Source organism: Octodon degus, unplaced genomic scaffold (assembly GCF_000260255.1).
Source record: "Octodon degus isolate 3935 unplaced genomic scaffold, OctDeg1.0 scaffold00054, whole genome shotgun sequence".
NCBI lineage: Eukaryota > Metazoa > Chordata > Mammalia > Rodentia > Octodontidae > Octodon > Octodon degus.
The window spans coordinates 11747107-11759732 of NW_004524630.1; the positions used below are offsets into that span (position 1 = coordinate 11747107).

The 12626-nt window shown below is 55.1% G+C and overlaps 1 protein-coding gene across 22 annotated transcripts in view; it reads right to left on the reverse strand.

The window, feature by feature from the left end:
- Positions 1 to 1234: 1234 nt before the first annotated feature.
- The window catches only part of Mical3 (microtubule associated monooxygenase, calponin and LIM domain containing 3), a 218064-nt gene continuing 206672 nt past the window's right edge, over positions 1235 to 12626 (reverse strand). For 18 of the 22 annotated variants that reach the window (XM_023717698.1, XM_023717717.1, XM_023717715.1 and 15 more), the window contains 4 exons: positions 7070 to 7135; positions 4056 to 4155; positions 3867 to 3940; positions 1235 to 3785 (listed from right to left, as the gene is read on the reverse strand). In XM_023717698.1, the coding sequence (XP_023573466.1) occupies positions 3601 to 3785; positions 3867 to 3940; positions 4056 to 4155; positions 7070 to 7135 (425 nt within the window). In that variant the 3' untranslated portion in view covers positions 1235 to 3600. Of the gene's footprint in view, positions 3786 to 3866; positions 3941 to 4055; positions 4156 to 7069; positions 7136 to 7669; positions 7747 to 12626 lie in introns of those variants that run through there. The other 4 variants (XM_004633390.3, XM_023717706.1, XM_023717702.1 and 1 more) reach the window with 2 other exon arrangements.

Sequence of the window (12626 nt, forward strand, 5' to 3'; positions counted from 1 at the left end):
ACTTGAACTTGCGATCCTCCTGCCTCAGCCTCGAAGAGTACTGGGATCACAGGCATGTACCATCATCCCCGGCTCCCCTCTCCACTTCTGAAGGTGATGCTTAAGAGACTCTGGAAGGATTCAGGCTCAGGGTCGTGAAGCCATGAGTCAGAACGGTTTCCTGAGAGGAAGAGAGAGCTCCCTGGGCTGCCTTGCTGGCTGCCTGCCCAGAACAATCACCACCATTTCCAGCCACCTGGCATTTGCTGTGACCTGTGGTCAAACCCATTTCCTTGACATGTTCCCTCTGCACTGGTTGTAATATTCTGCTCCCTTCTCTCTGGCCCTACTTGTCGCACTGGTCCTGGTCAGGTGTCCCTTCTGGAATAGCTGTAACACAGGCAGCAGGCTCTGGCTCTGGCCTCTGCAGCAGGGCCCTCAGCTGGCTCTAGGCTCCTGCTGCTGTTCCTCACTTCTTCAAGTCCAAAATCTGCGATGCTCCCAGTGCCCAAGAGGTCAGTGTGCCGTGACTCGGGAGAGTCCTGGAAAGTTCCTGGGAAGAGGCCTGCAGTAAAGAAGAACAGCTGGCCAGGGTTGCCTTAGGCAGTTTCTAAAAAGGCAGCAGATGAGTCAGGGTAACATAGAAGACTGAGAAAAAAGGAAAAACTAAAAAACAAAAAAGCCATGGTTTTGAACCACCTTCATACATCCACACGCTGGCTGGACCCACCACTTCGGTGGCTACTGCCTATTTATAGACCTGGGTCCCAGCTCACTACCAGGTACAGAAAAATGACTAAAGAAATACACTCTGTATTTTTTAAAAATTTTATTGCGCATAAAATGGACCATTCTCCTTCGTGTCAGGTGGTCAGACGCTCCCAGCTTCCTGTTCTTCAGTGTTGGGATGGAACCCAGTGCCCTGCACATGCTACGCACGCGCTACCACCGAGCTACATCAGTCGACCCTAAGCTTTTACCAAACTCTCCTTCCACCGCTGGTCAAAATCAGCTTGAGGAGGGTGGTGGGGGCAAAGCCCAAAGGTATGGACTGAGCAGAGTTAGACTCTCACACGGAGCTGCCTGTTGGCCTCAGGTTGGGGTGCAGAAGTGGGGTCCCCAGGGGATGCTCGGCCTTGTGTCTGGGGTCCCTCCAAAGGACTCTGGCTTTTTTGTGTGTACAGACTCCGCTTCCCTGCCTTCAGGGAACATCTTAAATCTTGGGAGGGAGACCTGGCTCGACTGCATGCATCTCCAGAGATAGAAAACAATCCACGCAGCAAGTCCCCAGCACGCTCCAGACAACTAGTGGCTACAAACTCGGAGCTTTAAAAAGAAAAAGTGCTCTCTGAGAACCTGAAGTCCTAATACCGCTGTGAGTGACAGCTGGGGGACACGTGGCTGGCTGGTGGATTCGTGAGGCCTCTCTGGGGTCTTTGGCCCCCTTGAAACTGGGCATAGGCAGCAGCATGTGCTTCGGAAGGATGCAGCGGCGTCAAGGTGGCCGGGACTGGGCAGCAGCAGGAGGCTGAGGAAGCCTGGCGTCCTGCAACGCGAGGCCCCCGGAAGCACGACACTGTTGCTGCGGCCACTCTGGAAACTGCTTTTTTCTTCCAGGGTTAGTAGGACAAAGGGGCCAGAGCCAATTCTGCTGGGCTTGCAGCTGGAGACAAGAGAGTAGGGGAAAAGGCCACATGGGCAATGAAGGTCCTGTCTCCAGTCTGATGGTTATTGGGGACACAGGTTGGAAGATGGAATGGAAAATATGCCCTGAACACATGTGGAGACTGCCTCGATGGCCATCAGGATACGGAGGCCCAAGCTGCGGTGGCTGTAGGACATTTGGGTCCCCAAGGACAGATGGCAGCATGTAGACACAGTGAAGAAGAAGACAGGTTCTTGGCGCCTTTGTAGTTGGATGAATGAAGTTGAGGCACAGTGTGGTTCCGTGCAAACCAAGGTCAGCGCAGCCCCCTGCCCATCCCACATGGAGTGGCCGCAATGCCCTCTCCTGGATGGGCCTAGCACTGACACTGGGTGATCCCTCTGCTCCGACCCTGCTTCCTCAGTGTTCTGGGCGAGCTGTGTCCAGCTAGTCTCTGGCTGAGCCACAAGAACGAGCAGTTTGGCATGTGCAGTGGTTACACAGTGCCTGCTAGCCCTTGCGGCCCCAGACCCTAGTACGAGGACAGAACAGAGGGCCAGTGTCGCTGTTTGCCTTGGAGCAGCTTAAGTCCCAGTGCCTGTGCTCCAGTCTCGCTGGCCCTTAGGCCACACCAGGTCCGTGGTCCCAGCCTTCATGGTCTCGCCAGCCCAAGGAGGCTTACGCCCCAGCTTGAACATACCTGCAGAGGGAGGTGGCACCCTGGCACCAAAACCAAGAGAAACATCCCAAAGGGAGAGCACAGAGTGGCATCTCTGCCTCTCAGCTTTTCCCCGGCAGCACTGAGATGCATCTTTGATGTAGAAGCCCAGTGCCACAGCAAGGGCAGGCTGGGGGGGCGGGGGCGGGGGCAGGTGACAGTTACTGGAAGGAACAGGAAAGCTGTGAACAAGGGTCCAGAGGGCCTTGAGCTGCTCTCTGACGCCAACCAGGTCAGTAACACTACAAAGAAGCTAATAAATAGATGCATGTAACGAGTGTTCAGTCTCCAATCAGACTCTTGGGGGACGTCGCAGAGACCTCTCTGTCACTCCTACACGCAGGTGCCAGGTGATCAGTGTCTCTAGCAAGGATACAAAAATGAAGTTGCTTCTTTTCAAGTATTAAAAAAATAAGTTAATTGCCAAAAAGGGTCCGAAGTGGCTGAGCATCGTGCCAAGTTGTCAGCTTCTTTTCAATGTGCAAATGCAGGAAGAACTCCCAGGCAGAACGGAAGCTCCTGCCCGTGGGAAGCGCTGAACAACGACAGTGCCTGTCAGCAGGGGGCTCGACGAGTGGGGCCTCCCCAGCCCTCAAACCCAGTACTTTCCAGTGTCAAAATGGTTGTGAACTAAAAGCAAAATGCAGCAATCCACAGGCCTCAGGCTACGGCCAGTGAGAGCTGAGGCCTGGGGCTTTGGCCACTCGAGGGCCAGTGTGTGGGAGGGTGGGGCTGACCCCTCCTGCATCCTCCGAAGCTGCAGAATGGATTTGGAGCCAGCATCGGCTTCCGCTGCGATGCTGGCTTGGGCACTGCCCCGGCGGCCTTGGCCCTCCTGCGGGTCTCTGTCTGTGACCTGCTTTGCGGGGTGTCTTTTCCTTTCTTTGGTGGTACTTCAGGAAGTGTGAAGACAACAGCTGCACTGCTCCGTGGAGTGCGCCCCGTGGCTGTGGTGGCTTCAAAGAGAGAGAACAGCTTCCTCCCTCACCAACTGTGCCAGCAAAAGGAAGGGGCACCAGGCTGCAGCCTCAGGACTGTGCCGTCCCCTCGCAAGCGTGAATTCCCGTGGGCCTCTTCCCAGGAGGCGGAAGGTCATCTCCTCCGGTAATCTCTGGAGCCTCGGGCTTGCCCACAGAACCTGGCCCTGAAGTGGATTCCCAGGCAGCGCCCATCTCCTCGGATGTTGGCTCCAACTCTGGGGGGCTGGGAGAGGCTGGCAGGCAGGCGCCAACACACAAGCCAGTGGGCCTGCGGGAGCTCAGGACCAGTTCAGGCTGAAGCCCTTCGACAGCATGGCGGCCTCCAGGTCCTTGTCCTCCTCTTTTTCCCGGAGCCGCTGCTCTTCCAGGAGGGCCACCAGGGAGTCTCTCTGCTCTACCACCTCCAGCATCTCGTTCAGGATCTTCTTCTCCTCTGACAACTCGTCCTCTGTCTTCAGGTGATCTAAAAGAGCAGCCAAAGGCATGGGGTGGGCAGCCCGGGAAGTGGCAGCCACCCGGCCACAGGTGGCCCGCCTACGCTTACCTTCCACGGCCATGCGCTCACGCAGTTCTTGCTGCAGTCGGCTCTGCCGGTCCTCCAGCTCCAGCTCCCGGGCACTGAGACAGGAGGGAGACAGTGACAGTGACTCCCACACCTCAGTGGCTCCGGGCTTGAGCAGGCCTAGTGCTGCGGTCCCCCCGGAGCTGGGGCCCCTAACTTCAGACTACTCACAAAATCATGAGCTCCGACTCGTAGCGCACCATGGCATTTTTCTCTTGCACCAGCTTGAACCACTCCTGCATCAGCTTGGGGTCATCCTTCTTGCCCATGCCTGCCAAGAGAGACCGAATGTCAGGCCGCAGGACCCGGTTCTGCCCGCCCAGCCCAGAGGGAGCCATCACACTGGGGCAAATGTGCAAAGAGAGCCGAGCGAGATGCTGCCGGAACACTCCCAAGCCAGGCCCAAAGTTTGCCTACCACCTTCGGGAGCGGGCAGAGAACGACAGCCCTGCCCTTGCCTCCCTGGGGTCTATCGGAGCACAGGCCTTCTATCTGCCCTGCAGCCCTGCCCTCGCCCCACAGGAACCCTGGCCGGTGGTCACTGTTCTTCCCCACAGGCTTGCTGCCACCTTCCTGCTCAGTGGCTTTCTTCCGGCATGCTCCAAGCTGCTCTGCTGCCACCAACCCCGCCTACATTCTTCATCCATTTCATACTTATCCCTGGCACTTGCTATGTACTAAGTGTCCTTTGAGAAAACCAGTCTAATGAGCAGGGCAAATGTAAACTGAAAATTCTTTTTTTTTTTTTTTCCTATGCTGTTGGTCAAAACCAAGGTCTCCTGAGCACTAGATGCAAGGCAAGTCTTCTCCCACTGAGTTGCATATTCAGCCTTAACACTTTGTTCTTTTACACTTATTTAACCCAGTTTCACCTCTGGGTCACTGCTTGTAATAACTCATCATTGCTTTATGTTGGGACCAGGAGACACCATCATTCCCCCACTGTGGTCCTAGGGATTGGACCCAGGGGTGTCTGCCACTGAACCACAGCCCCAGCCCCTTTTACTTTAGACAGGCTCTCCCTAAACAGCCCAGGCTAGGCTCGAACTCTTGCTTCAGTGTCCACACAGCTGGGAACACAGACCTGCGCTACCACATGGGCCTGGCAGGGAGATGCCACTTCTTAACATGTGCCTGCCAGGTTCCTGATGAACAAGCTAAGGGGTCCTGCGTGGCAGGAGCAGGGCACCCTGGGTAGCGACCAGCCTTCTCGCCACGGGCCCTGGAAGAGGAGGTGACCATGCCTTGTTCAGAAGCAGTGCTGGCGCCTCGGCAGGAGCTCACTCCGGCTGCCCTGAACTGACACATGGTTGGCTGGGCCCCGAGTTTCCAGCAGGAGTGGCTGGACCCGTGCTTAACTGCAGCGGGAGGAGGAAGCACTTTGCAGGGAACAAACTACCCAGGAGGAGCCAAAACTCCTTCCCTGGAGCATGAAGACGCCTGGGGCAATGCGTGGCTCTGGCTGACAGACAGTCAGTGGCTCTTTAATATATTTGGATTACAGACTGTTCAGAGTATGACAAAAAAGCTAAGGATTCTTCCTAGAAAAATGCTTATGTGAGGCCAGGTGTGGTGGCACACACCTGTAATCCCAGCACTCAGGAGGCTGAGGCAGGAGGATCGTCATGAGTTTTGAGATTAGCCTGAGCTACAAAGTGGGCTCAAAGCCAGCCTGAGCTGCATAGCGAGACCCTGTCTCAAAAAGACAATAAATAAATAAATAAATAAATAAATAAATAAATAAATAAAATGCTTATGTGTACTTTATTTATTTATTCATGGTCTAGGGACAGAACTCAGGGCTTTGTGCAACTTAGGTAAGTGCTGACCACTGGCTGCACCCCCAACCTGATGTCAGAGAATTTTACAAAGAATTCTGGGGTGTTCATATATTTCCTGAAGCCCAGCCCCAGGCCTTGGTTAGGAGGTGATGGGACGGACCATCTCTCCAAGTCCCTTCCGTTTCCCGAGGAGCCCGTCGGCCTACATCCTGGGGCAGGGGCCTTCTGAGGTGGCAGCCCCTCACTCCAGCCTGTGCTTGGCCACCCGACCCTTGTGCACAGCAGGCAAAGTCAAAGCTCCTGTGGAGCTGTCTGCTCACTATGCGAGGCCTGAGCCAGTGAGCTTTTAGTTGGTGGCCACATCTGGAGAGGCAGAAATGTCTGGTGTGCACACAAGCAAGAGTTAGTTTCTGCACATGCAGTGCTGCTCCGAGGGGGTGGCCCGCCCACGCCCTACTCTTGGGGACAGGGCCCAGCCTGTGGAGCCTGTCCTGTGCAGGGAGTGCTTGCCTGTGCGTCTGGGGCCTGGGCTCTCCCCACCCAACCCAATGGACTTGGGTCCTGGCTCAGTTCCACGCATTCCTTCCCAGCGTCTCTGCACAGTGTGCCCACGTGGCCATGAGGATGGAGCCCGAGGCATGCAAGCTGCTCGGGGTCTCGCCCTCCTACTCCCTGCCCACCCCCCGCCCCCGTGTAGGGTGGCCCTCCCCATCTGAACGCCGCTCATGAACCATGGCGGTGCTCGGCCACAGCGAGGAGTAGGGATGTGGTGGGGTGGGTGAGGTCAATGTGAGAGCCATGGAGAGCAGAGGAGGAGGTTAGCGAGGGTTAGTCATGGCCACACGCCCCCGGCCCCCTTCCACATGCCTTGTCAGAGACAATCTTATCACCACAACAGACTTCAAACCAGACAAACTTCAAAACAAAACAAAACAAAACAAAACACACTCAGCAAGACACGAGGTAGAAAAGTTTGCTTCTCGTGGTTGTGTTGATAAAGAACTTGGGGCGCTTGTGTAGACCAGTCTTTGTAAGGACAGTATTCCTTGACTCTGTCAGTACAAATCGCTGTCCCGGTGGGAGGTCCTCCCCAGGGGCCCTGGCCCATCTGGTGGACTTGAGGCGTACAGGTCCCGGCTGTGGGTGCAGGCCTACACGGGGCGGTCTGCAGCCTCTAGATGCCAGGCCTGGAGGCCTCGGCTGCCCTCTGTACCCAAACACCCTTGCGACTGTCAAAGGGATACTGTGCCTTGTAAGAAACTGCCACATACTCGGAACATTCTGGAAAGGACTGTCATGTGTCAGAGAAGGAAGGAGCAACGATTGGGCTTTGGCTCCCTGTGGGACTAATGTGGCCACGACCCCACCGAGGTGGTGGGGATGCGGGGGACGAGGTTACGTTACCTTCCTGGACACAGCAAGGGCAGAAGGAGAGAGGTCTACGCCGTGGAGTCCCGCCACTGGGCTCAACTTCAAAAAGGACCAAACAAGGAAGAGGAGAGGAAGAAATGGAGAAGGACAAAAAAGAAAGAGAAAAAAAGAGGAGGTGGTGGAGGAGGAGGAATTTGGATGTGGAGAGGGACAGGGAGAAGGTGAAATAAAAAACAAGCAGAGGACAAAAAGCAGAAAAGGTGAGAAAGGAACAACAGGAGGAAAAGCAAAAAATACAAGAAATGGAGAAGCAGAAACAGGGGAAACAAAGTCTACAAATGAATTAAGTCCTTTTTTTTTTTTTTTTTTTTTTTTTTTTTTTTTAGCACGGGAACTGAACAGAGCAGGCCCTGGTAAGGGCAGTGGACGTGACGTGGGCATGTGGCACAATGGGATGGTGGATTATTCCTCTAAAGACACCCATGTTCCCGTCACACCCCAGTGGCTTGGGCCAAGTGGGGCCACACCTCCCTCCTGCCCTTACTAGGAGGGTGGTGATGTCTGGGTAACTGAGGCCTCAGCTGCTGGGCTTCCTCCTCAAAAACACCCACAACCCCCAGGTGGCCTGCCTACCTTGTGGAACAGACTGTACTATGTGGTCAACGTTGCTTCTAGGTGTGCAGGTGGTAATCTGAGGTCACCAACCAAACCTAAGTGAAACATCTCAGATGTCATCCCAGGCACCTGTGCTTGAGGATAAACTATCTGGGGATGAGTCTACAGGCCAGGAGGTGCTGTCACCCTTGGCCACGGTGCCCACGGACAGGAACTCAGTCTGTGGAGGCAGCACCCTCGTCTAGAGATGGGCCATTGGGCTCTGATGTGTGCAACACTTCCGACTGCCCCACGACTGTGTGGGGGAAATGCACACACACAGAGAGAAGACTCCACCAGCCAGCATCACTACCCCTCCCGTGTGACAGCCACCTCCTTTCTTCCTGGCCCTTCTATCCTGGGGAGGGATCCAATGTCACAGCAGGGGGACGCTGTCACATTGTGGACGGCAAGACCAAGCAGAGGCGAGCTGACAGGACACGCTGACAACTCACAGTCACGACGCCGGTAAAGTGGGGGTGGGACAACCGAGAGGAGACAGTGTATAGAGACATCTCCAGACCTTGGGGAGACCCGATGGCTACTCGAGGAACAGGGAGAGGAGCTGAGCAAGGGACCATCACAGAACCAAGGAGCACACATGGAGACAGTGGAGCCCAGGAAACAGGCCAGAGCTGAGGGGGTGGCTCGGGATAGAACAGGCCTGGGTCAACAGGAGGCCAGACTGACGCCACTGCAGAGGCCACTGCACTCTGCAGGGGACGAAGGCACGAGCCTTGTGCTCTCCTAGGCCCTTCCCCGCTCCCGCAGTACTGTGCGCACAGCAAACTCGATCCTCCCTATGACCTGGAAACGAAAGCCACCGCACGGGTGAAGTGTTTGACACAGCCAGTGTCCTCGGGGGACATGACTTGGGCTGGCTGAGGCCTGGGCGCAGGGCACAGAGGTTTCTTCCCTCAAAAACTGTCGCGCCTTCCAGCTGACCTCCCATTGGCCTTCTTGGTGTCAGAGTGCACAGTCTGCCTGAATACAACAACAACAAACAACCCCTGCTGCTTGGTGAGACTGATGTCACACGCGATGGTCACCAGCAAGGGACAGAGACATGGCATACAACCAGTGTTCATTCAAAACCAAGCAGGAGCCTGCGTGTGTGCTGCGCGTGCTCCCGCTTCTGAACACCACGAGACGCAGCCTTTCTTTCCTTTTATGCAGACCACAGTCCTGTCACCTACTAATACTCAGCACGCTTTCAGAGAGCACAACCCTGAGAAATTAGGAAGTAGAACGAGAAGGATAGCTATCAGGCAAAGCAAGAGTTAGAAAGAAAGAAAAGAAAGGCCTTATCCTAACAACAGACCAGAAGAAGTGTGTGACAAGCCGGAAGGAGGAGCCCTCTGCGATGTGGACAGGAGGGAGCCACAAGGCTTGTGTTCTCTCTCTCTCTCTCTCTCTCTCTCTCTCTCTCTCTCTCTCTCTCTCTCTCCCCCCTTCCTCCCTTTCTCTCTCTTTTGGTGGCACTGCAGACTGAACCCCGGGCCTTGCGTGTGCCCAGGGCGCGCTCTGCCCGAGTCACGCCCCCAGCCCTACTTTCTTGGCTAGCTCCGAGACCTCCGTATTACATGTGCACAGTTATGATCAGCAAGAGCACCGAGAGAAGGGGCGAGTGCAAGTGCTTGCGCGGGGAGTTCCACACCAGCCCGGTATCTGAAAGGCACACGCGAGCCAGGCGCAGGGCTCTGGCTTGGATGATAATTTCTTTGCCTTTTATGGAGATGTGAAAAACAGACGCTCTGGTCCACTAGTCAGAAGAGCAGAGATGTTGTTAAGCTTGCTGTTAAGCCTAAAAATTTAAATTTAAGGGTAACGGGTTCCTGCATCTTCCTACTGGTACCTTGTTTATCACTTTCCCGAACATGTCTGCAGTCTCCGCTCTTCTGCGCTCCCCGGAACTTGGTCCTGGGCGAGGCTCTTTCCTAGTAGCGCCCCTCTCTCAGGGCCCTGCCTGCCTTCCACTCCCGAGCTTACTTGTCCGTCCACACCTGGCCACGAGCTAAGCCTCTTCTCGGGCAGGACTGCGTTCTTTGGAGTGGGACCAGCACTGGCCATTCGCAGTGGCCGCCACCTGGACATCTGGTGTTAGTGATGCGTGTCACTCCATTCTGAGAGCAGCAGAGCACCATCGTGGAGCGCTGTGTGCTGCACCGCCCCCAGTGGGAGGAGAGACGGCTCTGCTCTGGCCCAGGATGCAGCGCCTGCGCAGCATCGCCTCTGTCTCTCCGTGAGGAACAGAGGCGCACAGGAGTGAACCGGAAGCAGAGCCTGAACAAGCTCCAAATCTCCCTTCCCTTCCATGAACTAAGAGCCTGCCTTCTCCAAAGCCTGCTGTGGCTGGAGAAGAACCCACTGGAGTGCCAGGCCAGGAAGGGAGGTGCCCAGCCCCTGCTCCCCAGGCTCTTGGGAGGCCCCGCTGGACAGCGGGAGGGCAGGACCTGACTCTGATTTCCTCCCAAACTGAGGGTGCTCGTCACACATCCTCCCTGCCTGTGCCCTGCCTAGACAGCTCACTCTCTAGGCCCTGCTGTCCTCACCTGGGGCTGCCAGGACCCAGCCTGTGGTGGAAAGGCTGGCAGGGACAGAAGAGTCCAAGGGGGTCCCTGTTTCTCTACTTACTCTTTCTCTGTCTTTCCTTCCTTCTGATTTTCTTGCCTGTCTGTCCTCTCTCTCTCTTTTCTTTCTTTTTTTTTTGAGACAGGCTCTTGCTAGGTAGCCCAGGCTAGCCTTGAACTCAAGGCGATCCTCTTGCCTCAGCCTCGTAAGTGCTGCCACCCTCTTTTTCTTTTACTGCCTGGATGGAATCTAGGCCCTTCAGCACGTTAGGCAAGCACTCTGATGCTGAGCTATAACCTTGGCCCCTCACATGACTTCTTTTCTGTATCTCTGTCTTCCCCCACTTCCCCCTAAAGGAAGCGTGGAGATTTCAGCCTAATGCACTGCAGGCTCCCTCTTCACCTTCCCGACCATCAAACAAAACACTCCTAGTTGGAAAAAACAAGCAACTAAGCCAACGCCCAAGTCATTGAGACCGGATGGGATGCTGCTGTGGAATGTACAGGAGCCTCCCCTGAGGCCGAGAGCAGAGCGAGCTCACGCTTTCCTTACCAGCACTGAAGCCTGTCCTGGTCGAGACCAAGGCCCAGGCCTAGCGCGAGTTGAGGGCAGTCAGCCCTCAGCTCTGCCCTTTTCAGTTCATTGATCTTGGGAACACCAGACCCATGGCATCTGCGCTTGCGCTAACATCAGAAACAACTACAGTCACCTTAAGTCCTGGGCTTACTGCACGGACCAGGTAGAGACTACTGATTTAAGTTTGTGGTGCACGTCTGGGGAAAGGCCTCTGCTGGCCTCCCACCAGCCCCAGCTGTATTTTTTCTTTTCTTGTCTTTGAGACAGGGTTTCATTATGCAGTTCAGGATGGCCTTGAATTCACTGTGTAGCCCAGGCTGGCCTTGAACTTGCAGCAATCCTCCTGCCTCTGCCTCCTGAGTGCTGGGATTACAGGGGTGTGCCACCACGCCTGAACCCACTTTTCTCAAGAGCCAAAGCATGGATGGAAGCAAAAGCTGAGGGTGGCTATAGAAGGAAACAGACCAGTCTCAGGGGCTCCTGGACAAAGGGGACACCAGGCAGAACGAGTCCCAGTGTGAGCCTCATCTCTACTTAAGCTCCCAACTCCCTTACTCAAGGAGCCACTGTGACGGGATTAGTGGTCCAAGGCCTGCCAGGGGACGTCTCGATCCCAGAAGTGCCAGCCCGGCGAGTGGCGCTTCCCTAAGATCGTCCACTAAAACCTACTGAGGAAGATGGCTGCTAGCAGCCGAGCCGGAAGCTATCACTGTGTTTCTTGGGTACAGAGTTCCAAGTTGTAAGCTTGCAAACATCATAGAATATTATCCTTTTGGAAGCTAGACATTACCACCTCATCGAATCCTTTTTTTTTTAGCAGGGTCTTGTTATATAGCTCCAACTGGCCTTGACCTCACTACATAGCCCAGGCTGGCCTTGAACTTGCAGTGATCCTCCTGCCTCAGCCTCCTGAGTGGTGGGATTACAGGCGTGAGCCACTGCACCTGGCTTCACTGACAATCGTCTTGTCTGGGCTAGTAGTCTGACATAAAAGGAAAGCGACAAAATCTCTTCGACTAAGGCTATGCTCAATTATTTTCACTCTCAACTCGAGCAGCCACGTACTTGGTCAGTACTAAGGTCATGCCTTGGTGGGAGGTGGAAGGCGGCAAGCCTGAGACCAAGTCCAAACCCCAGGGCCGTGACAAACGCAGCAGCCTAGGTGGGTGTCTGCAAGGCAGTGGGGTGGTGAGCAGCACTGTGACCGTCAGGCTGAGGCCTGGCAGGCCCCGTCTACACACAGGTGACAGGGCTAGGTAGATACCTCGTGCCGCAGAAGTTCAGGACAGAATCAGTCCCTGGACTGGGGGTAGGGGAAGACAGAAACAAAAAACCACACACAAATGCACGTAAGAGTTGAGACCCAACACACACACACACACACACACACACACACACACACACACAGAGGAATGCTGGGGATTCCTGAGCATTTCAAAGTTCCTAAGCAAAGGCAGAGCCAGGCTAACCCTCAGCCTGAGCAGACAAGCAGAAATCTACCAACATCAGCCAGGTGGGGTGGCGCAAGCCTGGAATCCCAGCACCTGGGAGGCTGAGGCAGGAGGATCATTGTGAGTTTGAGGCCAGCCTGGGCTACAAAGTGAGCTCAAGGCCAGTCTGAACTGCACAGTGAAACCCTGTCTCAAAAACAAAACAAAATCTACCAACATCAAGTCCAGGGAAGCAAACAGACTGGGCAGACAGCTGCTGACAAGGTGGGTAGGGGCCATGACCGCACATTTTCCAGCCCTTCCCACTACATTTCTAAGTCCTTCATTTCTCTTTCAGA